The sequence below is a fragment of the Triturus cristatus genome, chromosome 9 (genome assembly GCF_964204655.1).
Source record: "Triturus cristatus chromosome 9, aTriCri1.1, whole genome shotgun sequence".
In the NCBI taxonomy this organism is placed as follows: domain Eukaryota; kingdom Metazoa; phylum Chordata; class Amphibia; order Caudata; family Salamandridae; genus Triturus; species Triturus cristatus.
The window spans coordinates 579,166,435-579,193,632 of record NC_140592.1 but is presented as its reverse complement, the minus strand read 5'-3'; the positions used below and the strand labels follow the sequence as shown (position 1 = coordinate 579,193,632).

General features: G+C 45.0%; 1 protein-coding gene across 7 annotated transcripts in view; it reads right to left on the bottom strand.

Moving 5' to 3' along the window:
• The window catches only part of SYMPK (symplekin scaffold protein), a 1,117,730-nt gene that overhangs the window by 1,035,871 nt on the left and 54,661 nt on the right, over positions 1-27,198 (bottom strand). For all 7 annotated transcript variants that reach the window (XM_085625602.1, XM_085625603.1, XM_085625599.1 and 4 more), the window contains one exon: positions 2,605-2,673. In XM_085625602.1, coding sequence (XP_085481728.1) covers positions 2,605-2,673 — 69 coding nt within the window. The remainder of the gene's footprint in view (positions 1-2,604; positions 2,674-27,198) is intronic.

Below are 27,198 nucleotides of genomic sequence, written 5' to 3'. Positions count from 1 at the left end.
CAGCTTTGAACCAGCATAATCGGAGCCTATCGTCCTGCCATAGAATTGAAAAATGTCTAGCATACGCAACAAGGATTTTAGATTCTATTAAGGACACCGAGGCGAGGATTATCTCACCCGTTGGGACAGGGAAGCGGTGTTATGTCAATGATTTAACATCCACGTTATATATAAAGATTGTTACTGTCCTTTTCTCCACCACCCTCATGATCATTTCAGGCTTGGAGATCTGGAGTCATTCTCTCTTCTGATTTCAGGCTCAGATCAGAAACCGGGCTAAGGCGTCCTTGAGCTGCAGTTCTCTTTGGGCTTCGATCTCAAACAAGGCTGAAGAGCCGTGGAGCTCTGTTCCTTCTGGATATCAGTGCTTCTCTGGACTTCGGTGACTCTACGTCGAATGGTTTCTTCGTCCTGTGGTTCGTTCCGGTTATGGACTTTTGTGTCACTTATACGCAAAGAAAGAGGCAGTCAAGATGGTGTCTCACTATTTTGTAGGTTATGCCTGTACTCTATTGGTGGGCTGTTGAGGAGGAGTGGTTCAAAGCCTCATGAGATATGTATTTAGGTTTTACTGCTTTTCAATTGGCTGCTGTTTTGGAGTAGCACATATAGAGAAAGCATAATCCTTGCCGCCGTGTCCTTAATAGAATCGAAAATTCTTGTTGCATATGCTAGAAAGGTTTCTGCTTTATTTGCCATTCTCCAACATTTTTCTGGATCTGCCCTGAAAGATCACCACAATATTCTTCTCTCCTTGCTTCTCTCGCATACCTTCTATTCTCACATTGTGATAACCATTCCTGAAAGGTTTCTGGTGAAACTATTGCATTCTCCTTCTGCCAAGGTGGTACATTACCTTTATTCCTTGTAAAATCCTCAACACTTCCTTGAGATACTGATCATTGCACCATACTAATAGCCTTATCTACATAATCATTCCATCTAGCATCACATGCATCTCTTCGCTGTGCAGCAGACACCTGCTCATTAAATATCCTTCCTGTTGTGTCTCTTTTCTGTAATAAGTGTGATGTGGCTGATAAAACATGTGACTGATCGTCACTGTCTCTTGGACCCTGCTGTTCATCTTTACCCTTCTGCAGAGAAGCTGGATCTAAATGCAGTGTAAACTGTGCTTCTAATTATCCTGAAAACAGAGTTGCCCTTCGATAGTTGCTGTCTGGGAGCACTCGTATGTCTTGGCTTTAACATGTGTGGGGCATTATTAGGGGAGCCTTTTGGAGATTGTGAAGGGGACGCAGTGGGATTCTCAAATCCCACTGGGGCTTCCTGTAGCGGTGTCAATGAATATAAATCTGGTACTTTAGAGGAGTACTCATAGGGCCATATGGAGGTAGAGGGAGCGGACAGGGTAGCAGGGGTCCCAACATTTGAGAGGTCTTTAGACTTCTTACAAAAGACTTGACATAAAGCTGAAGTGTCTTTTTGCTTCTGCAGTTTACCTTCTGCATATTTACGCTTAAGGTGTGTAACAATGTGCTCCAATGTGTTGTCATCAAATGCTCCTTCCTTTGGGCAGGAATATGTGTGCTTCTGAGTAGCCTTTAACCACTCTCTACAATGATTATACAACCTCTTTTGGTCACATAGAAAGGTCTCTTGCATGTGCTCCAAGGGAGTCTCCATAATCCCTCTGTATTTCTAACAACTTTTGCAATTTAACTTATCTACTCAATATTCCTTTTTTCTCTTATTTACACTAGTCCTCAAACTAAAATCCGTCAATTTGTCATTACTGGAAGCAGGGGTCCTCGGCCTATGCATTTCCAATGATTTAATCAGAAAGACATTACACAAAAATACAGAAACAAGCATTCACCAAACAAATACACAGATGATTCAATATTTCATTTAATTTACAAACAAATATAAAAAAAAAAAAAATTACATTTTAAAGAGAAGGATGGAGCCTTTCTAAATTCAATTGAGGTCACTCATCGTCCATACTAGATTCTGTATGATGCACATGCACTGCTCCTGTGAATCAATCGGAGGGTTAAAACCTACTTTTTTGCCTCCAATTTCATTTTTTTTTCACATTTACAGAACACTCTAAAATGTTAAATTATATATATATATATATATATATATATATATATATATATATATATATATATATGCACTTTATTAATCTGTTACCCAGGGGTTCCAAGAGTACAGGTTAACAACCACTGCCTTAGGCTTGTGCAGCTCTTCGGAATATATTAATGGCACAAGGCCAGCAATCTTCCTATGTATGTCGTTTTCTCCACACACGAGGAGTAACAAATGAGAGAAAAACTTTACTTTTAGCAAAATCATTTCTCCATTTCTGGCATAGCAGGAGCGAACACATAACAACCACGTAATAAAAGAATGCCCATGGTGGTGGACATCAACGCAAAGGGTTCACATCCAGTCACCATTGCAGGAATTCAGTGTTAGGCTTGCATGTGAATCTGATGCAGCCTTCTAAATTCAACCATGCAGCAGCATACATTAAGATATCTGGACTACACATGGATTTTGGGGACACTGAGAAGCAAGGAGGAAGTACTCCAAGACCGCTTCAAACTACTACTTTTCAGAGATAAACGTGCTTACCTGCTTGAGGATGTTGATTTTGCCATCGTTGCTAGTAGCCAAAGCTGCTTGGTTCAACAAATCAACAACCTAGACAAATCAGAAGAAAAATTCTCTTACTATTAAATCCAACATGTTGGGAGTGAAGTTGAACGGAAATTAATCCTGGGAGCGTTCCTCACAGAAGCCTCTGCAACAGAAGGTTCCATTACTTACTGGTAAACATTATATATTATTAAAGTAAACCTTCTAGAGGCAAAGTCAAGAACCTCCGAAAATATAATGACTCTGCACACAGTACAATTTCTTTATGCTGAAGTTCATCCCACCATGTCACCCATCAATCCAAAGGCTCCTCTCAAAACCCAGGTAATCTTCAGAACTAGGTGATATACCTACAATGCAGTTAGAAATGACACTCCTAGAGAACACACTGAAAAAAACATGACCACCTCAGCCAGGAAGAGCCAAGTCAGTAAAAATGGGCAATGCCAACCTGTAGCTGAAGAAATTCAATAAGGTAAATATCAGATGGTAGGATGACTTCTACATACCCCAGATCTGTAGCAACATTGCCATCAACACCAGAATGGTCTTCTTTGAACCAAAAAAAAGATTATATGCAAGTAATTGTTCCTTTCAAATGATCTTCATTGATAGTCATTGTTTTGTCTAGCTAGAACCCTGGCACTTTTTGGACATCCAGGGTATGGAAAGTTGCATTCTCCAGTGCCTACTTCTGCATACACCGCCTAAAACTGGTTCTGGGGCATCCTGTTCCCTGCCCGTGCGGGAAACACACAAAGGGGAGAGAGTGTAGACACCCTTTCTCGCCTGAACTCCCATTGGTGGGCTCTGATTTAGACACTGGTGAGAGGGTGGTACGATAGGGGAATCGATTTGCCAAATATCAGCAAATACTATTGGGTGGCGCACCTAGCGTCTATCAACCACTGTAAATACCGGCCCCCCACTGACCCGGGCAATGCAATGGATAGATGGCTCTTCCCTGGGGGTAATTACACACAAGCCCTTTACTCAAAACATGCGAAATTCCCCTTGACAGGTCCCACAAAACACTTCGTACAGGTCCAGAAAAATATGGGATGGGCAAGGACATTAACCCGAAGCACCCCACTGTGGGACTCAGAACAATTGGGAGATCTCTGGAAAACGAAGGGGTTTGATAGACGGGAACTATGGAGACCAAGCGCTGTCTCCTAAATATATGGGAGCCAACGGACTTGGGTAGCAAAGAGAAAGCCTGGGTGACTCTGGGATAGATGGTCGCCAAGAGGAATGTAGCAAGAAAATGGGGGGTACACGCAACCCCAACACTAAGGGAATGGGAGGGTGACGTGCATTGGTGCATGTATCGTGAAAAAACAGTGTATATATATCTTGATTCTGCCCTAAGAAATGGATGCAAATATGGAGGAAATGGAACGACTACAGAGGCAACATCTGTGAACCACAGGCATTGCCGGCACAGTCGTCCCTGGGTGAGTCAACGCCCTAATATTTCAATGTTCACTGTAAAGTAATCTGTATATGAGAATATGGCACTATATGTAATGTATCATTGACTATCATGCTATTTGCCTATGGCCATTTACAAGCTGTGACAGTGCTTTGGTTAATAATAAAAAGAATCCAAATACATTTTCAAAAAAAGACTGCGTACCACCATGACTATCCCTGAACCAGCATACAGCAGTTGGTGTACGCACCAAAAAGAGATGCCATCAAAAGACATGTCAATCAAAGCAGTTTGCACAGCCTCTGAAAACCTGGAAGTACGCAACCATGTGTGCCAACGTAGAGTAATGGAAAAGGCCATAGCCTGACCAACAGAATTGGCAGCATCCATACCACAGCAGATGCAAAGCGTGGAAGCTTGCTGCCCATCTTGTACCAGGGGTACAAGAGCATTCTGGGTTTCCCCCGTGCTGGAGGTGCTCCACAGAGTCCCACAAGGCATGGGAGAAGTGGGCGAGCACACATGAAGTGTTTAGAGCGGGCAAAGCAGTGCTAGAAGAGAAAATACGCCTACCACAAGTATCAAATTTCCTGGCCTCCTTTTCCAGAGGGACAGGGGTAAGAAAATCAATATTCTGCGTGGCTAAAGCAGCTTGAACCACAAAGCTTTTAGTAAAGGGGTGCCTAAGTAGACAGGAGGGATCCTCCAGGGCTGGGTAATGCCTATGAGAATTTGAGCGATCCACAGAGTCCTGTTTCGGGATTAGTCCAAGCACTCGACAGGATATCAAAAAGACAGTCACTATAAGGACAGACAGGCTCAACATTTGACTTGGCAGGGTGTCGAACACCTATTAAGGGGTCCCTTGAGAATTCCACAGAACGAAGGTGTAAATCCAGGGCAATCGAAACTCGATTGAGCATGTTCGCCAGCGCGGAACTTGCCTTTGTAGCCAAACCAGGAGGAGACAGGAGGCTGGCAAAGATTCTAAGACACTGACGTCACCAAAGTCATGTAACCAGCCATATTGTATAGGGGCGGTACGGTGTCCAGAACTGGAGGAGGACACGCCACACCTTTTGTAGTACTTCCACAACCATAGTCCTCAAAAGGAAAAACCAGAGGAAGGGAGTCTGAGATGGTCAGGTCCATCAGGGCCGCATTAGACACCAAGAAGGGGATGCCTGGACGTCAAAAGGAGCGTCGATGTGGGTCAATGGCTCCATCATCGGAGCCAGCAGACAAGAGCCTGACGCCGACATTGGAGCCAGTAGACCAGAAGCAGGACCCGAAGGTGGGAGACGCGATAGGCTGTGCACTGGTGCTGCAGAGGTATCAGATACAAGAGGCTGACCTGAAGCCGAGGGAGAACCCACAGGCGAAGTCACAGGCATGACTTCATGCACTTCCGTGGGGCCCGAGGGAGCACCAGAGGGAGGTGACGACCCAAGAACAGAAAAAAGGGATTGAGAATAATGTTTAATTTGGGTCAAAGACGCCCCGTCCCCTCGATAGGTAGGGAGACGCCGGGTGGACACATGCCTCTGCACTTCAACAGAAGTGTGGGGATCAGCAGCTGACGACAAGGGTAGGTGGTACCACAACTTCGACCGCCAGGCAAGAGACTTACCTCTGGATGTCGAAGGGGAGTGACGCCTGGGGACACGGCTTCTAGAATGGATGCATGTTCGGTCCCTAGAACGCTTAGGGGACAGAGGACAATGAGAAGACTTCTAAGACTGACATTTGCGCAGTCATGAGCTTCATGAAACCGTTCCTACCCGCTTTCGGTCAGGGCTGTTGACAAGAGATGCACTCAGAGTCCTGGTGCTCACGCAGACACCACATGCAAATCGTGTGAGGGTTCGTGGCGGACATATCTCGACCACAGGACTCACAAGGCTTCAACCCCGAGGATATTGAAGGAACACTGCTCGGTCACTAACAAAATGTAAAGTAGACCAAAAATGGCTGGAGGAACTGCAGTGCGGTTCCGCGTATTAGCATGGAAAAGAAGGAACTGACAACACGTCGGGGGAGGGCTAATGACGTCACACTAGAAGACTATGTCGCTGCGGAGTCGCTCAATGCCCACTACCGACGCGCACAGGTAGTGACACTACCTGTGCGCGTCGGTAGTGGGCATTGAGCGACTCCGCAGCGACATAGTCTTCTAGTGTGACGTCATTAGCCCTCCCCCGACGTGTTGTCAGTTCCTTCTTTTCCATGCTAATACGCGGAACCGCACTGCAGTTCCTCCAGCCATTTTTGGTCTACTTTCCAGATCCAATCTGGCGCCTGGGGAGGTTTCTAAGATAAGGAATCTGTGGCTAGAAGTCTTCATTGGATAATCGTAACAATCACCATATGAACAAAGAGCATTGCATAGTAAATCAGTCTTTGCAAATCGGCACAGTGAAGCGCATCAACTCTTTTACACTTACACCTTAACAAACCTTGTGAATTGGCACCTGAAGGTGGTTGGGTGGTCCATTATGGCTACCACCACAAAGTTTGTCTATCACAGGTCCAATCAAAGATATTTAAGTCGGGTAGTGTAGTTGATTTCTGAAAGGCCTGGTCCCCAAACATGAACCAGAGCAGGAGAGCTATTAGCTTAATGTCTGTTTTTCAGTGCAAACACACCAGAAACCTGGCCTTTTTCATACTGGTTTCTTGGCATCAGCAAACATATAGAAGGGTGACAAACCTTTCAATAGCAGCCATAACTGCTACTGTCTATTCTAATGTAGGAGAACTAGCAGGGTCTAAAGGGCTGGTGTCTCTGCCAGAAAAGTATTCCAAGTTGATGAGTAAGTTCATTTGCAACTTCCTGAAAACTCGGATGTGATGCCACTCTCCTTCAGTGCATAAAGATTGGTAGGGCAATAGAGCAAATGCAACCCACAGTTGCTCACAGTTTAGGCTCCTTGCAAAATGTAAAGCCAACACAACATCAGTTTCTATGGTACAAAGAAGAATACTCTTCCTACCATCAGCAACACTATAAGCAGCAGGAAAAAAATAAATCTTGTTTTGCCTCCCTCTTGGGCGCAGGGTTCCGACTGCTCTGTTGTAGTTGCAACACCCGGTAAAGAACTTTCTTACTCTTTCGTCTTGGGCAACTACACCCAACCATGAGATGTTGTTTCTGCTATTTAGTCAGAAGAGCAAAAAGCTCATTAGCTTTTATCATCAATTAGGAATTATTTCTTTGATACTGTTTTTACCAGAGTACAAGTTCCTTTAGTAATTTTAAAATCGCTTAGACTACTTCAGCCTATCTACTTTATAGACATCTATGAGGATACTCAGACTGGGTTTACTAAAAGGATTAGCCATGTGGCACAAAGTAGTCCAGCAACATATACGTCTTGTCTGGAGAAATTAAATGGACAGTGTAAGGTCCATCTAGGATCTTCATATCAAGATCAGGATTATGATGCAAATGTCAATGTCTTCTGCTGGAACCAAGTTTAAGCTATGTGTGAGAAAGTGGGTTTCTGTTGCAGTAACCCCCCCTTTTTTTGCCTAATAGCTGATGCACTTTTCCTTGTTGTGCCCTGGGCTCCTGCCAATCAGGTGCCCAGGGCCTATGTTCCTTCCTTAAAACACACAAACTCCCAATTGGCAAACCCTGGCCACATGTCAGCCCCTGGTAAATGGTACCCTAGGTACCCAGGGCCTTGTGACCAGGGAAGGCCTCTAAGGGCTGCAGCACTCATTGTGCCACCCTTAGAGGCCCTGTACCCTTACACACACACACTGCCTTTGCAGGCTGAGTGCCTGGGTGCAGGACAAAACAAAGAGTCGACATGGCACACATCTCTGTGTGCCATGCCCATTACCTATACTGCCAAGGCATATGTCAGCCACCCCTCTGGCTGGGTGCCTTATGCCTATGGTGTGGGCACAGGAGCAGGAGCCCTGTGCCCCTACAGTACCCAGGTCCATTCCTGGGCACTGTAAGTACAGTGCTGCCTTTTACAAGTACATGGTGCTGAGAGCTCGTCAAACACGAACTCCACAGCACCATAATGGCAACACTGAAGACTGGGAAGTTTGGTATCAAACTTCTCAGCACATTAAACCCACACTGATGCCAGTGTGGGATTTAATGTACTAAGCACCCCAGAGGGCATCTTAGAGATGCCCCCTTACAGCTAACCTACAATCCACGTCTGCTCTGAGGCTGCCCAGGCTGCCACACAGCAGACACGTTGCTGGACCCCTGGGTGGGAGAGCCCCTGCTCTCCCGGGCCTGCAACAATGCACATCCTGGGTGAGGTGAGAAATCTCCTCCCCCAGGATGAGCAAAGGGAAGCTTCAAAGGCATGCCGCCAGTTGGAGTTTCCCCAGGCCACTGCAACCCCCCACTCTGGCAGGAAGCTTGGCCGGAAACCCCATACAAGGACAGGGGATGTGCCAGCCTGCCCACCCCACCCCTCAGGTGGGGGAGGCGAGGTGAAGCACATCTCCGGGCTCTCGCCATCTTGAAGATGGGAGGCCCTACCCTATCAGGATTAGGCTACTGCCCTCCTCCCACAGGAGAGAGGCAGGATAGGGGGTGTACCCACCCCAGGACAAGGACCCATTGGTCCCTGGCCTTCACCTACCTGTAACGCCCCTAAATCTAGTATTTAGGGGCCCCCTGAACCTTCCTTCCCCAGATCCCAGATTCGAAACTACAAGAAGAGCAAGAAGAACAAAGACCTGCCCTGCAGCTGCTAAAAAGAGGAAGACACCAACTGCTTTGGCCCCAGCCCTACCGGCCTGTCGACCCTCGAACCTGCTCCTGCTCCAGCGCGGCATCTCTTGTGGCCAGCAACCTCAAAAACCCCAGAGGACCTGGCTACCTTTGAACTCTAAGGCCCCTGGGACTCCCATGAGTAGAGGCTCTACTCAGAAACCTATCTCTAACCCCTGGCAGCAGCCCGGAACCGCGAACCCAGCACACTCTGCACCAGCCAAGCCTGGCCAGTGCCGGAGTGAACAAAGACCCTGAGGACGACCCCACGGCGACTGTGACCCCGAGTCCGGCACCCAAGGACCCCCCTCGACATTCCGGAAGAAGTCTGCAGCCTCAGGACAGAGTGCCACCCCAACCGCGATCAACAAGAGGGTAAGATTCCCGACATCAAAAGGCACCCAGGCGCCCTGCGGCCCCCTGTGCCCAATCCCGGGGTACCCACCTAACCTACAACTACCCCACTTACCTCTCGAAGTGGTGGTGGCATCTGAAGCATCCTCATCCCCGAGCTTGCAGCCTTTTTCCAAACCGGAATATTCCCATTGACTTCCATTGAGCGCCCGAAGGCTCAAAAGCACCCTGCACCCAGCCGCCCGAGTGGCCCTGGCAGTGCACTCTCTACACTAACCTACGTCCCCACTTGCCCTGAGTAAGTGACCAGGAGCCCAGCTCCCACAGCCGCGTGGCTTGCCAGACAGCAGCCACCAACCAAGGCCCCCCTATCCCTCATAGGATAACATTGGGCCTAACTCTCTCTGCACCCGGCCGTCCTGAAACCGCTGAGGGTGAACCAACTGTACCTACCTGGCACTGGGGGACCCCTGAGTCCATGCCCGGAATTTCAACTCTACCAGTCGAGTACTTACCCTTAAACCGCTAACTTCGTTTTCCTCATAGGGTAACATTGACTGACTTTTTCTTCAAAAATCTTCTAAGTGTGAACTTTTCAAAACTGCAAAAATTCACCAAAAATCAGCCAAGTGACAAAAACGAATTTACTCACCTGCTCCTAGGCGAGCTCCCAGTGCTGGATCTTGGTGCCCAGCCCTGACTCTGAAAAGTGTTCACAACTATACTTACCTCTAACTCATTTTTCTCCCATAGGAAACCATTGTCTGCTTTTCTGTGAAATTTCTTCTAAGTGTCTACTTTTGCAAATTTGAAATATTCTTTTAAAATCGTACCATTTCTGCAAACGAAATTACTTACCTGCTTTTGATAAGGACCCCAGTCCTGGGTCTAGGCACCCAGTCCTGGATTACTAAAGTAACGATAAAGTACTCTACCTGCAATTTGAATTTCTTGCCATAGAGATCCATTGAATGTTTTCTGTGAAATATTTTCTAAGTGCTAACTTTTGAAATAGCCAAATATTATTTAAAAATCATTACAGTTATTAAGTCGACTTTCATCACTTGATTCTGAATACTGACCCCAGGCTGGTTCTAGGAGCCAGACCTGGAATTCCAAAAGTAATCTGAAAAGTAATTTATTACAAATAACCTGAATTTACCATTGAGCTCAATGCATTGTTATGTTTAGGAAATAGGATTGTTTATTGCAACCAACTGTGACTGTTTACACAAATTTATTGCCTAAGACAAAAGTATTTATATTCAACCTCTCATTCTGAGAAAGTATATTTTTACTCCCTTTGTGGTTCTAAAAATAAAACAAGCATATATTTTATATATATAAATCATTGGCCTAGAGTTCAGTTATTGAGTGTGTGAAACCATTTGCTGACTGAGTGTGTACAATAAATGCTTTACACTGTCCTCTGGTACTGCCTTACTGCTCGACCAAGCTACCACTTTTGAGAGTAAGGTCATACCTAACTTTGACCTCTATCAGCCTCTGGGGGACTGTGGACTCTGTACACCCTGTACCTATTAGGGAACAGTATATACAGAGCCACTTTCTCACACTATGTTAGTAGGTCAAATTCCTCCATTTGAACAATAAGCCACGGTCTGACAAAAACGGTGAACAAATGTGCGTTCATGACAAAGAAAGGATTTCATGACAAAAAAAGGCATCAGCATCTCTATGGCTAATCTAACGAGCTACATTCAGTTTGAGGAGCAATCTTCTGCCTTGCTTTAGCAATGGCATTGCTACAGAAGTACACATTTTCATATTTGTGATTTATGGCTGAACAAAGGAAGCCGGTTTCTGGTGGTAGCCAATTCCATGGGTTTTTCAGACTAAGTTTTTCAAATAAGGTTTTATTCAAACATTACACAAATCTCTTTATTAACTCAACAGTCTCATCCACAACCAATGCAGTATATAGAATCAAAAGATTTCCACTTGCTTCGGAAAAGAGATTTTCTGTTAAGCATATTCCTCCTTCAACATTTTTTACTAGGACGTTAACTTGTTCATGTACTTCATCAAAATGCATGTTAGAAAATCAGCATGTTTTACTACTTGAACTTTCCTTTCAGAAACTCTTCAAACACATCTGGGTGCTTTCTGTAGAGAAATATCATTCCCCACACGTGAACGGCAACATATTGTGCATAGTTATGATGATCAGGGACATGGAACAGCTACGGAAATTTAGACAAGTACACACCAAAATACCCTTAATTTACAGCTTCATCCCAAGGGAAGATTTCCAGCTGTGTGGAGAGTATAAGGTTCTAAAACTAACTAAGGGCATTTTTTCTCTTGAGACTTTCCCCAGTGTTCCCCTGAAAACGTCAAGCCAATTTGTAGAGCATACAACTCACCGGGGACGGTACTGTGGGGCTGAAAAGCAGGAGTATCATGGGCTGAGCAAGGGACAAGACTATGAGAAGAGCCATGTTTTCAGTTTCTTTCTAAATTCAAAACTTAAGAGGTGGCTCTGATGTACAGGGATAGATCGCTCCAGTCTTTGGGAGCAAGGTAGAAGGCCGGCTGAGCATAGGAGTCGGTTAAGTATGTTCACGCGATTTTTGGGGCAGGTGGGGTAGATGTGTACAGCTTTGTATGTGTGTATGAGGAGTTTGAAGGGTGCCCGTCAATGGATGGCGAGCCAATAGAGATCTTTGAGTGTGGGGTGATATGGGTGCAGGGGGGCACAGAGTGGGAGTGTGACAGACACATTAGGTGTGGTCTGAAGTCTTCTGTCCAGATAAATGCGGATTCCTACTTGAAGTAATTGACATAGACCAACTTGCTGGTGAAGAGGGCATGGGTGACGGTTCTTTGGGTCCTGAAGGGAAGCCATATGAAAATCTTCTTGAGCATCTTGAGTGGGTGGAAAAAGGAGGTGGAGACAGTTCTCTTACCCTGTCCTAGCAAGCTGGATGTCGACTATTATTCAGAGGTTCTTCACATGGGTGGTTGGACTAGATGTGGGTCTGGCGATCAGCAGGCCACCAGGTGGAGCCTCACAGAGAGAGGTTTTTACTTAAGATTACTACTTCTGTCTCGTCTGTGAACATGGCACTTGCGGTACTAGGTGTGCTTGTAAAGCCTTCTTAACATAAGCTGCCTTTCAAGAGTCTACTGTCCCTTACAATGCAATTTCTCGAAAGCACTTCAAGAGAGCAGTTTTAAAGTGGAACTCCGCAAACACAAGGAGATGGACGGAGCACTGAAACTTTTCAGACCCTCACCTCCAGTCACCAATCTGGGTTGAATCCATCATCGTTCTTTAGCTCACTTCGCCACCCCAGTTCAGACCCAGCCATATGCAAAACAGTATTGACCCTGTGCCTCATGGGAACAGTCCAGCCGGAACTGCCAGTCCAGGTCCTCCCTGAATCGGAAGCAAGCATCCTGGGACCGGTTTCGGGGTAACACCCTTCATCAGCCAGGCTAGATTGAATCAAGTGGCAAAGTGAGCAATGTGGAACTCATCAAGAATAACAAAGTGATCCTTTCTAAGAGTATCTACCCAGTTCCACTGTATTTCTCTCACAGGTTTGCAGTGTGTTTGATTGAATGTCATTGTGGGTATTTTTCTGGGATTCAAAATGGCTATTGTATTCCTATTAACTTTTATGGAATGATGTAGCATTGCAATTAACTTGGAATCACCTTAAAATAAGGGAAGGTCAGAGTGAATGAACAAAGACTTGCATGAATATTTGGTTTGCGACACCTTTTCTTTACAAGTTGGTCATAAATGTGTCGGTACCAATAATGCTCATTATAATCTCATTCATCTGCCAATTCCTCTGAAACATATTCATAGACTGGACAGAATGTTTTGGTTGAGAAGCATTCACTTATTAACAGCAGCTGAAAGTACTAATTAATAGATTGTACGCATGTTCATCACCTTTTGGGAAACATATCTGCTAATTTTGATGGTTTGCACCACTGGTTTTCTTGCTAGGATGCTGGAAGAGAGAAATTTCAGCTGGATGGAATGATTCCACTGCACTTGTGTTGCACTGGGGATGGATCAACAGCAAAGGTTGTAAAGACACCAGGTTTTAAGGTTGTAAATTGAGGGGGTTACGGTTCAAAATCATTAAAATAAGCCACAATGGAGTATCCTAGACTCAGCTGAGAAATTCAAGACAGAATCGTATGACAGATGTGCTGAAACGAAATAGGAAGTCCATTAGAACCTTGGATCTTGTTTAAGACCATAAAAGTAATGGAAATTGAGTATCTTGGGCTTGAGCATGTCAGACCTTTACAGGACTTATGCTGCGCTTTTAGGAATTGAAAGCGGTTAGTGTGCTATGGTAAAACTTGACCGTGATCCATAATTTACCTCACTTTGTATTCTTGAGCCATACATTATGATAGCGGTTAAAATCAAAGAGATTTTTCTTTGCTTTCTTCTTTGAATGGTCCATAAAAAGGTGGTTGCTTATGTTGTAGAATATCTCCATGCAATATTGCTGATGCTTGTGCCAAGATCACTGTATCATTAGGGCACAGGTTTGCCTCAAAGTGTCTGACTTTTGTTTACAACATTTAACACAACACTGTCTTCTGTACAAGCGTAACGTTCAGGGAAATTGGCAATGTTTTGTTTTAGTCTTCTGGAATAAATATTGGACACATTTCCTCTCAAGCCTGCATATGTTTTGCACATTCTAGAGTGTAGAGGAAAAATGCTATCAGCTCTGCCAATATGTTACTAGATTATTGAATACTATGAATTATCTTTTACATCTTTGGCTTGTCTGCTAGTTTTACGATTCAAATGTATGAGGTACCCTGCACGGTATATTGCATCACAAGCAATCACGTCTCATTCAGATTGGAAATTGGCCATAATCCTCTTGTATATTCAATGCAGCCTGCCTCACACTTTAAAAGTTGATGCAAGTGGAATTTGTTTTTGCATCTCAGGATCTTTATTATCACAGAAGAAGCATTACTCTTTCAACTCGTCATGACTGGAAGCACCTTTACCCCTCAAAATTTGACTTCTATAAGAGGTATCACATTCACTTCCCGATACCTGTGCGTTGTTTGAGTCAGAAGGATTTTCTTGTTTACTATGCTTCCTCCAGCACTCACCACCAAAGTCCCATTCCTTCGGATTGTAGAACAAATTGAGCTTACTGTGGAACTTTGCTTGCTTGAAGAAATTGGGATCCTTCTCCAGTTTAAAGGTATTTGCAGCTTCAAGAGCCTGAACATTCTTCTCAATAATTTCCTACCCAGAAGGTCTGTTCATACTGTTATAAGAGATTTCTCAATTTTTCAGTTTGAAAAAAAAATCTGTAGCTGATCTGCCTTGCGGGGCAGATACCACCCCTTCCACTGACTTAAATCTTTGCTTCATACTTTCATCCTAAACAAAATGGTTACTTACCAATAGTAGTAGTTTTGCAGAATTTTCCGGATTCACATGCTAGGAATTATTCTGCAATCTAGTGGTTGGGTCGGAATAGTTGTTTTATTTCTTGCTTTGGGCATTGTCGACCACCATTTGGTGCCAGGTACGTCCCCTGTGTGACATCAGAAGGCGCCCTGGAGGTCGCTGTGTGTGGTAGCCATCTTCAGATTCTACTTTCTCTTTGTGTCTTTAGTCTTTAGTCCTTTAGATGGCTCTTTAGAAAATTATTATAACTTGCTTCACCACCTGCATGTATTCCTTGTAGGGGAGGCCGGGTGGGTCGCATGTGAATTCAGAAAATTCTTCAAGCTGCAAAACTACTCCTACTGGTAAGTAACCATTTCGTTTTGCAGCGCGAATCCTTTTCTGGATTTTCAAGCTTAGATTAGGTAGCGGTTTCTCCCATCTTGGGGAGGCTGTGGTGAGAGGAAGACTTTGCGAACAGGTTTTGAAGTACTTTCTGTCTTATTTGTGCTTCCTTATTAATTTGTATGTCCACACAATAATGTTTGGTGAAGGTGTGTGCTGATGCCCATGTAGCTGCTGCACATATAGTGTCTATGGGCACATTGGCCATAAATTTCAGAGTCGCTCCCTTTTTCCTAATGGAGTGAGCTGTTGGAGGTACAGTTAATTCTTTGTTATCGGTGGTATAGCATAGTTTGATGGTTTGGACTATTGTTGCCTTTGTGACTGGCGTTCCTGTGTTAGGATGTGTATAGGCAACAAAACTGTTTGGTCTTGCAGGTTTGGTCTGTTTTTTTGTAAGTAATACAGTAGTGCTCTCCTTACATCCAGGGTATGGAGGCTTTTTTCCCCTTTTTTTTTTGTTGTAGAAAACTAGAAGTAGAATAATTTGATTTAAGGGATATTTGGATACCACTTTTGGAAGGAACTGTGGGTTTGTTTTTAAAATAACTTTGTCCTTGTGGATTTGGATGTATAGTTAACGCTTGTAATTCACTTACTCTTCATAAGGATGTAATGGCAATGAGAAAAGCTGTTTTTAAAGTGATGTGTTTGAGTTCTGCCTTTTGCATGGGCTAAAAAGGTTTTGTCATAAGTTGCATGAGCACTGTATTTAGACTCCACATGGGAACAGGAGCTGTTCTAGTGGGAGCAATTCTTTTGGATCCTTCTAGGAATAGTTTTATGACAGGTCTTGTGAAGAAACGTTTGCATGTTTTTCCCCTGCTGTACGCTACGATGGCAGCGAGAGGTACCTTAATGCTAGAGTAGTTGATGTGACTGTCTAGGAGATAAGTTAGATATATGATCACTGTTTCCTGTGTTTTCACTGAGTTCATTTGATTGTTAGCTGTGCACCAAATGATGTATCGATTCCATTTTGCAGCATAGCATTTTCTTGTAGTTTGTTTTCTTGCTTCCTTTAAAATTTCCATTGTTCGTTGAGGTTGGTTGAGGTGACCAAACTCTTCGGTTTCAGGTGCCAAGCCGCTAAGTGTAGCGTCGTTGGTTCCGGATGAAAGATTTGGCCCGGTTGCATTATCAACAGGTCCTTGTCTGCTCCGATTTTGATTATTAGTGCCCTGGACAGTTCTAGCAGACTTGAATACCAGGTCTGTCTCGGCCATTGTGAGGCAATGAGAATAAAGTTTGTCCCCGGTTGTCTTGCTTTGTCTAGTACTCTTTGGATTAGGGGTATTGGTGGCAAAGAGTATGCAAATGTCCATGATCAATTTAGGGACAGGGCATTCCCCTTTGACAGGTGGTGAGGAAACCTCGAGGCAAAGAACTGGCATTTATTGTTCTGTATTGTCGCAAACAGGTCTATCACTGGTTTTCCCCAGAGTTTGGAGATGTATTGTACTATTTTGCGCGTCAATTCCCACTCGTGGGCGCAGTGGTTTTGCCTGTTCAGAAGATCTGCTGTTGTGTTGTATACTCCCGGTAGATGTATTTTTGCAGATTGATTCTTTGAGGGACTGCCCATTGCCAGATCTGTTGTGCTAGCTTGCTTAGCCGAAATCATTTTGCACCTCCCTGTTTGTTGAGGTAGAACACTGTGGTGGTGTTGTCAGTTTGAATCAAATCTTTTTTTGGAATGCTTTTAATGCTAGGAATACTGTTTTTCATTTTCAAGTAATTGATATGTTATATGGAATCTTGGTTGTTTCATTGACGTCGTACTTTCAGTTGTTTGAAGTGCGCTCCCCATCCGTGGAGGGACGAGTCTGTAGTCATTGTGACAGAAGGAGCTGGGTTCTTGAAAGGTCTGCTCTGTGTCATGTTGGATGCTCACCGTTGTATCTCTGCTTGCAGCTTGTGCGTAACAACCACTAGATCCTCCCAACTCCCTGTAGCATGAGACCAGTTGTTGGTAAGCCATTCCTTAAAGGGGCGCTTATGTAGGCAGGCATGAGGGATGAGTGGGATGCATGACACCATCATGCCCATAAGTTTCATGACTCGCCTCACTGTCAGAGATTGACGCTTCCAGTAGAGGGACGTTTCTTGTTTGATAGCTTGTACCCTTTCTTGCGTTGGGTAAGTCTGCACGTTCTTTGAATCTAGCCCTGCCCCTGAGAATATCTTTTCTCTATCGGGCTTTGTGGAGGATTTCTTGTGATTTATTGAGAAGCCTAGTCTTTGTAGCTTGTGGATTGCTGTTGAATGTAGCTGAGACATTATTGTTATGTGCTTGTCTTTATGAGCCAGTCGCCCAAGTAGGGGTAGACATGCATTCTATTCTTTCGCAGGTGTGCCACGACTGCGGCACTGCGGCTAGGCACTTGGTTAAGACCCGTGGTGCTGATTTTATTCTGAAAGGCAGTACTTTGAACTGGTAGTGTGTTCCCTTGTGTAGAAACCGGAGATATTTTTAGTGGTTCTTGTTCTTAGGTATGTGTAAATAGGCGTCCTTGAGGTCTATTGTTGCCATGTAATCTCCTTTTCAATTTGTGGGATTATGTCTTGGAGAGTAGTCAGTTTAGAATGTTGTGTTAAAATGAATTTGTTTTTGAACCTTAGGTCGATGATTGGTCTTAGTGATAAGTCCTGTTTAGGAACCCGGAAATAGAGAGTAGTTTCCTTTTAAAAAGTCTGGTCTTGTTACCAATTCTATTGCTTGTTTTTGGAGAAGGGCTTTGATTTCTGCATTTAGCTGAATGAGTTCTGATTAGAGGAACTTCCTTATTTGTGGTGGATTTGCAGGTGGTGTTTTTGTTAGGTCTATGCAATACCCGTATTTTACCAAATTTAATATCCAATCGTCTGTGGTGATTGTTCGCCACTGTTGAAGGTATTGTGATATTCTGCAACTCACTGGTGTTGGGTGTGGGTCTTTGTCTGTGTAGGAGTCAATTAGAGACATTTACTCTTCCTCTAGGGAGCTGGCCTCTGCCTCAAAAGGACTGCTTTGGCTGTTGCTGCCAACCTTGGTATCCTGTTTGTTAGCTTGTTTGTTGGCTATTCTCTTGGCCTTGTTGTTGGTGTGACATTTGCTGCCCTTGAACAAACATTCCTCTTCCTGTGGGCTTCCTGCTGTTAAACCCACCTCTTTTGAAGGTACCTCTTTGCTTGCTGCAGGGCTCCCATTGCTCTTGCAGTCTCATTATCCTTTTTGATTTGTTGGAGAGATTCGTCCACCTCCTTTCCAAATAGTGCCTCCCCTGTGAAAGGCCTGTTAATGATGGAGGTTTGAACCTCCTGTTTAAAACCTGAAATTCTAAGCCAGGCATGCCTTCTTAGGGTGGTGTCTGTGCACAAGTGTCTGCTGCATCTAGTGAAGATTTAAGGCATGCGTTTGCAATGTTTTGCCTTACTGGACAAAAGCTTTAGCTATTTTCTTTTCCTCCTCGGGGAGCTTGTTGATGAGCTCCGATATCATCCCATTGCTGGTGTCCGTATCGGTTTAGCAGGGCATTAGAGTTTGAGATGCGCCACTGCATCACTACCTCTTCTTCAATTTTCCTGCCCACCATATCCATTTGTTTGCTATCTTTTTCTTGGGGTGGTTCACTGTTAAAGAGGGCATTGCTCTGGCCATGGTGACAATAATGGAGTACGGCACAGTGTTCCCTTGAATATACTAATGGCCCTTAGAGAAGGCTTCGTACTTCCTCTCAACCCTTGGTGTTACCCCTTTGCTTGAGGCTGGTACCTTAAAGGCTTCTTTGTCTTGGTCTAGAATGCTTGGCAACATTGGCAGGTATTGTGTCCCATTGTTAGCTGGGGGTAATGTTTCTAAAAGGAAACACGTCTCCCATCTCCTGTTCGAGGGGGACTCTGAAAGTGTCTTCTCTCATTTTAACTAGGCTGTTGTAAAAGGCTACATCATCTGATGGGGATGCCTTTGAGGGATAGCAGCATATCTCTTCTTTTGGACTTTCGGTATTGAGCTCTTTCCATGTGTCCTCAAATTTTCAGAGGCAGACAGAGGTATCACACGCCGTGTGGGTTGCGTTCTGTGAACTTGTGGTGGTATTCGGGGAAGAATTTGAAGGGGGTATTTTCCATGGCCCTTACCTCACCATTTGTTGACTTTTGATGTCTATCTCAGAGTTCTGTTCTCTCCGGTTGCGATGTCGAGGGATGGTGGAGTCCATGCGAATTTTCGACTTTTTATCTTCTGGTCGGGGTTTTTCCCAAAACATATGAGCATCCCGCCTTGCTTTCAGACCCAATGGCGGAAAAAAAAATCTAAAGATGGCTACCATGCACAACAACCTCCAGGGCACCGTCTAACGTAACACAGGGGACGTACCTAGCACCAAATGGTGGTCGACAACGAGCAAGATAAGAAAAAGAAAAAACAAGACTATTCTGGACCCAACCACTAGATGGTGGAATAATGCACAGCATGTGAATCCAGAAAAGGATTCACGCTGCAAAACAGTCAATTTCCAATTGACAAACACTTCATAGAGGTACAGGTCGCAATAATTCTACTGTTCTTGAACTTGGAATCTTGCATTGCCCTTAATCATAGCCCTACTTTTTGTGCAATCATCACAACCTAAGATGGGGGAAATTAAGAAACAAATCAGGGTCCCTTTCAGATATTTTTCTTAATTTAAATATCACATCCTAGCAAGGTAGTAATCACCCACTATTGGTAGCTTAGCATGATTTTGGGATACAACAGTGGCTCGTACAGAAAATGCTGAGTATTTATTGAGTACTGGATGCTAAACAAATTAAAAATAGAAGTGAAATCTGCAGACCTGTACCAGAATTTTGACTGCAAAGTTATATCAGCGACACATTCTAAAATAGTAGCTCGTGGTGCTTGGCACCAGTTCCTACAATGCATACAATTACCATTATAAAAAATACTTCTGCCAAGTTTATACATAAAACAAATCCATAATTAGACACATCCTCTAGACTAATAACCTCACCTAACCCTAGTGCTGGTGTACACTGTCATAATGACAGCCACGAGATTTTCCTCAATAGCTGGTCTCAGTTTTCCACCCAATATTAACCTGTCAACCACATTTTATGCTGAGAAGTCCAAAAAAGTCACATTAGACATCAGTTTCTTAATGATGCTATACTTGTGGACCAGGCCCTGGAATATAACTTCATGGTCAATTGCTAACAGACAACTAATTCAAGTTCAGAGAGGCTGTAGGGGTTCTTTGAAAGTCTAAGGTTTAGACCTCTTTGACAATGTGTTGTCTCTTGATAACAAACAGGTGCTAGATGTACATGGCCTCAAAGTCAATAGGGAACTACAACCCTCACTGAAAGATCTCCATTTGGATCTTCCTCTTGAGGGGTTTTCAGGCATGACTGTGTGAGGTGAAGTAGAAGCAGCCCCTTGGCCATACTCCACACACTTCTTAGATCAGGCCTCATCAGTCTCCAAGGGCTTGCAATCTACTCCCTGTCTGCAAAGATGAACCCTTTTTTTGCACTATCCCTCAGGCTTCACCTGAGCATCATCTATAAAAAGGCCATTACTCGCCTAAGCTACAGCAAACTATGCATAAAGCAGGAGGAATTTTTCCTTCCTTTTTTTTTTTTAATACCACAATAGGCACCTAACAAGTAACATTTTTTAGAGGAAAAATAAATATTTCCTTTCACACATATGCAGAAAAACTGTTAGGAACAAAATGAGTTGAGTGAGATGTTAATCTGAAGTCTTCTGAAAGACATTCAAGTGAAAACCCGACAAAAGAGAACCTCTGGACTTCAGGATCCTGTCCGCAGGACCCATACAAAAAAAAAAAGAAAAGGACAGCGGCGACTGACAGTGCATGATGTGGAGCTCCCTTGAAGCAGCAGTGTCCATTTGTAGTTTATGCAAGGTGCTGCTTCATCCAGCTACAATACTGCCGTTTCCTTTCTTTTTCCTTGAAAAAAGCTTTGTGAAAGATATTGCTCATTATATGTTTTTAATGTAGTGAATTTTTTTTAATCAGATCTTCAAGAAAACAATGTGTTGTGCAGATAGGCTAGCAGTATTTGCATCCTTAAAGACAATGGCTTTTCCAATAAAAATATGTATTATTTATGGGAACTTGAATAAAGTAAATCTGCTATTACTATGCCATCTCAGTGGCTTTGAACAACCCGAGATATGGCTTTCCATCTCAGGCAGGACATTTCGGAGTGGTAAATAGTTGTTTCAGTTCTAGGACACCATTACCTAATTTCCAACTTCACCCGATCCTTCAGTTCCTAACTGCCCACCAACTCCCACCCCCTAGCCAATAAGTCAATCAATGCAAATGATTATTGTTCAACTACAGGGTAAGCATGATTAATAAGTCACAAGGAAAAAGCGGTCATGATTCCTATATTGGCGGTTTGTGTATTTTCCGATAATACTGGTGCCTTCTGCTCCGTGATTGCACTCCTACACTCTAGCCGTAATCAGTAAAGCAATTTCAACCATCCGTCTTTGTTGGCTTGCCCAGGCTTTACAAGACTTCTCTAGATATTCGATTTAGGGTTGCCATATTGTCATTACAGTCTGTTTATAGTGCTTATAAAACTATGCCATTTCTATGCACTGTAAGTTAAAGAGCGTATTATCATCTATGGTTGCACTCAATGCACCAACCTCAGACACATGGAATGTTGGGTTGAACATAGATTGATTCCAAGACAACACCTACAGATCACAGCAAAAATCAGCAGCACAAAATTAACTCACTCAGCCATCTTTCCAATATCGTGGAGCGAGTGTTTCTTCTCCCTCCTTCATCAGAATATCCCATATTCAATGTATCATGTAAAGCTATTGTTTGGAGCTCCACTTTCCTCCTTTGTTATGCTAACTAAGTTTATAAAGCACGCAGCTGCCTCAGCAAAGAGGCGTCCCGGCGCTAGCAGTAGAGGGACAGAAACTAAAAAACTGGATGGAAAGGCAAAGGAAAGAGTGGGCAAAAAGAAGCAAAATTAGATTGCAGGAAAAATAAAGGTCTCGATGGCTTTACGGAAGATCAGCAGGCTATCCATGCTGCGAATATGAAGAGGCAGCGAGTTCCATAGCTTAGCTGCCAAACAACGAAAGGACCACCCCCCAATACAGAGACGCTTCATGCGGAGAATCACGACCAAGTTGGAAGCGTCCAGCATAGTCTCGTCGGAGAGGGCCACCACCAGCTGCGTGTCGTCAGGGTCTTTGTCCCTAGCCACCGCCGCAAGGGGTTGAACGTACAGATTAAAAAGTACAGGACTCAGAGCGGAACCCTGAGGCCCCCCTGCCTGATGCACTGGACACGAGAGAAATGGTGGGGCGGTCACTTGGAAAGTTCTCCCCGAAAGGAAAGATCTAAACCATTCCAAGGCTAGGCCAACAACACCTGCCTCCTCTAAACGGCGTAAAAGAATGTCATGGGAAACTGTATCAAATGCGGCACCGAGATCTAACAATATCAGTGCCGCCGTGTGCCCTGTGTCCAGAACTGTCCGCAAATGTTCGGACACACATAAGAGCCGTGTCCGTGCTGTGGCCAGGGCAGAAACCATTCTGGGAGGGATGCAGGGTGCCATTACTATTGAGAAACCCAGTTAAGATGTTATTAACGTGAGCCTCAGCGATCTTAGCTACCCATGGTAGGAGAGAGATGGGACGAACGTTTCCCAACTTAGCAGGGTCCAGCGAAGTTTTTTTCAATAATGAGACCACCATGGCCTGCTTCCATGTCTCAGAACCACAACAGTAGCAAAAGATGAGTTGGCGACCTGGAATAAAGGAGCAAAGACCACAGAAAGGGAGTCTCTGAACTGGGTGGGCTTCAAAGGATCAACCAGGGAACCCGATTTAACTTTACCACACAGCAGAAGAAACTCTTCCTGAGAGATGGAAGAGATGACCTCCAAAAGATGTGCAGGAGGTTACCCATATGGGGCAGTGGGAGAGGGGGGCAGAAAAGGGAACGACTTATAGTTTCTACTTTGGTCACAAAAAAAGTCGCCAGGTCTTCACAATGTTGCTTAGAGCTAATCACAGATGTAGCGGAGTTTTTTCTGACTCTAAGATCCTTAATAGTTTTAAAGATACACTTAGCCGGATTTTGACTAAGTTTTATTTCCTTAGCGAAATGAGCTGCCCGGACAGAATGTATAGTCCTGTGATACTTTTAATTGCAGCCTGGTAACAGGCTTTGGCCGCGGGATCGTAGTCCTTTCTCCAGATACACTCCAACCTTTTACAAGATTTGCAAATCTCAGCCAGAGATTTGTTAAACCAAGGATTGGAATCTAAGTTGCGACCCTTAGACAATTTAGCAGGGATGAGAGAATCAAGAGCTTTAGAAATCCAATTGCAAAGTGATCTATAGGATGCATCAGGATCACTGTGCAATTGAGGAAGGTGAGCAGAGAGAAGAGCATGAAAATCCTCAAGCTTCAGTTTGCGCCAAGGGCGTTTAAAGGAGGGCAGTTGGAAAGCTCTGTGTGGGGGGGGTTCAAAAATCAGGAAAGACATTAGGACCAGATAGTGGTCCGACCAACATACAGGACTAGGGGTCTCCACAGAAGCATGGGGAATGTTAGAAAAAACAGGGTCCAGTAGATGGCCGGCAGTATGGGTAGCGCCAGAAACCAATTGCATTAATTGGCAGGCCGCCAGGTAATATCACTGTCATGATTGAGGTCAAAATGCAGATTAAGGTCGCCCAGAATATTAAAATTAGCTGTGCTCATGGCCAGAGTGCTAGTAGCATCAGTAAGGGCCAATTTAAACTCCTTAGCTGGACCAGAGGGGTGATAAACCAACATCCCTGACATAGTGAAATTGGCACTAAAAGTAATGCTGAAACGGGCACACTCGCAGCCCTTCACCAGTTCCTCTACAAACAGGCAAGAGTAACAGGATTTAAAAATAACTGTGATGCCGCCCCCTCTAAATTCCCTATTCAGGGTCAGAATACTATATCCTAGAGGAAGCTCAAGACCCGGCTCTGCCACCATATCATCACTGAGCCAAGTTTCAGTAAGAAAAAAGGCATCAGGGGTTTTGTCCTGAATCAGATCATATCTTACCATTAGAACATTACAGAGGACTACTCAGTCAGTCACGATCAGCAATTTATTTTAGAGCTGGATATTTCAATGAGAAAAGCAGCACACTTTACTTATGCTCATGACCACCTTCCAATATGTTTGAAGTTTTCACATTCACGAAAACCACCCTGACCTGGTTGCTTCCCCAACAGTGATTATATGTCACAGTATGTATTAACTGCACTTTTTCAGCTGATTGGACCCAATCCACCATCCTTATGTAAGAGACATTCCCTTTTTGGATGGATGTATTTTTGGGCAGGCCTGGCCATAATTTCTCAGAGCCAGGGCTTTTTGGTTTGTCATTTCCAATGTCCTTTCCAACCTAACTTTCTTGATTCTTCCTTACTTATAATCTTGACCAGTAACGTTACAAGGTTTGTGGAGCTACTGTGATCACCCTCTCCAAAGTCCTCACTTCTCTTTGTAGTCCTCTCTTTATTGAATGGATGGAGTGCCCAATGTGTAATTTGACAATATAATATTTTCGGTGTTGTAAGGTCCAACAGGGCCCGCAAACAAGTTTCCATTTTAGTTACATGTTAAAACTTGACTTCTTATTGGAAAATGTGACTTTCTACATGCCTTGCACTTCACAATAACCTACTTGGAAATTATTGCGCTTGCAGCATATTTCTTAGTAAACATTTAGCATGTAGTTCGTACACTCTATCCAAAGCTAAGAAACGCTGAAAGTGATGACCTTGATTTTTTGTCTGGCTGGAGACCGCTCTAAGCTGAAAGACAAATCACATCAGCACTGCACCTCTGACAAAGTGCAGTTGGAGCAGTGCTTTTATTAAATAAACTACCTCTGAGCCAAATTAGGCAGAGGAGCACTTCAGCGGCTTATCCTGGAAAGCTAGACCTGTGACGGAGATGCAGCCCTGCTGACTCAAACCTTTAACCTGCAAAGTACGGTATGGATCGGCTTCCTGGTCCATAATACTCAGGTGTGGGGAGGTGGGGGTTGTCCAAAGTGATCTGATAGAGAGAGGGTAGACCCACTATGCTCTCAATAGTGTAGGTAATATTAGTTAGGAGTACAAGTATAAATATAATCATAAGATAATCATAATCACACTAAAGTTATAATGGTTGAACTGCATCTTTTTCAGCATTCTTTTACAGCTGGATACAATGCTTTATTTCAGCATGCTAATAATTGCAGCTCACACTTTTCAAACAATAATACATTGTTTCAATAAATGTTTGAAAAGCCAATTTGTATCATGTTTCTGTCTCCCTTGGGCATGCCTGTGTAAAAAACCAAAAAGAGTATATTGGTTTCCAAGATTTCCTTGGAGAATTAGAACGGTAATGTTCTGAGGGTGCAGATACCACCTGGTGCCCTGGAAGGTTGAGTCCAGATGGCGCATTGTGAGCTAGTTAGGAATTCGGCCAACATACTCTGATATGTGTCCCCACATTCTGATGGTTATGCAGACCGGATACACAGTCCTACTTGATTCAGAGGAACCTTACAATCCTCTTCACATCCTTAAACAGGTTTTGCTTGCTTTCCTAACATATGGGGGACATACATTTAGACTGTCCTATCCTTAGGTATTTGCAAACTACAATTAACTATTGCCTTATCAGGGGGCGTGGCCGAGCCGCAAGATGGCCGCCGTGTAACGGGGCTCTGCCGGCCGGACACAGAATCCGTCAGCCCATCCGGATTATGCCTTCCTTTTCGAGCAGGGAAGATACGGCGTGAGGTGCCTGGGCGCTGAGGATTCGATGACTGCTTTCGCGGCCGAGATCGGTGGCGGCGATCCGGCGCGGTAGCTCTTCGCAGTGCCTGCAGCCTGCCTGCGCCACACTGGGCGGCATCATCCGCTACGCAAGTCCCCGGTCGCAGGCCGGGGGTCCGGCACGCGCAGTGGAGAAGCCGGGAGAACTGGCGGAAGCGGGACTGGCCTGTCCTTGACATCCGAGTAGCTGAGGCGGGATCCCTGACGGGAGATGAGCTGGATGCCTTCCGGGGGCTGCTGAGACGAGGGCCGGGCTACCCGGTGGGCTACTGGAACCTTGCCGGCGAAGTCGCGCCCTGCGCTGCTGGATTCACCAACGCTCCCGACGACGGGGGGAAATGCCTGCAGCGCCCTGGGGGTGTAACCCGATAGACTCCTGCCGGTGAGTGGCGCCTGGATATCTACCCACGGAGGTCCCAAACCTGAAAAACGACTGTCTGCCGGCAGGGGACGGAGCGAGGTGGATACTTGAAGGGAGCGGGGGGCCATCCATGGAGACTGCCCATCTGATGCACGTTCGCTGTGAGCCTTCCGGGGACACCTGAGTCAACGTAAGCCCACGGACGGAGCGCGCTGAGGGCCTGCTGGGCCTTGCCGGCTGTGAGGATCTGTATTCGCTGCGAGGGCTGCGTAGGGGGGACACGAGGGGGAGTATATCGAGGGCCTGTGCGACCCGTAGGTTTGGACGGGGCCCGGGGCCCGAGGCGCTCCCACGGGGCCCTCCCCTCCCCCTTGGGACCCTTGTGAGGTGTCTCCACCGCGGCAGCATGGGGAAGGCAGATGCCAAGCAGCGGAAGCTACACTCTGAGAGACAGACTGCCCGGAGCACTGTTACGGAACCGGCATCGCAGACGGTGGTCCCTGAAACGCAGATGGAACCAACGCAGAACGACGACATCAAAAGTATGTTTCGCGACCTTAAGGGCTGCCTCAAGGAGATTGACGGCAAACTTTACTCCATGGCCCAGCGGCTCGACGGAATATCACACAAAGTCGATCAGCATGAGGAGAGGCTTGCGGCGGCGGAGACGAGGATTGCTGAATGTGAAGAGGGCCACGGTGATACCCAGGAAAAACTACTCCGCATGGATAAAGTCCTGGAAGTGATACGGGGGCGCAATGAGGATTTGGAAGCCCGCTCCCGCAGAAATAACGTACGAATTATTGGTATTGCGGAATCCACCAACATTGGCAATATGGAGCAATTCGTTGAGGGTATGTTCCGCGACCTGTTTGGAGCTGACCTGTCGCCCATGTTCTTGGTCGAACGCGCACACCGCACGTTGGGACCGCGCCCGGTGCCGGGTGCACCGCCGCGCCCGATCCTTGCCCGAGT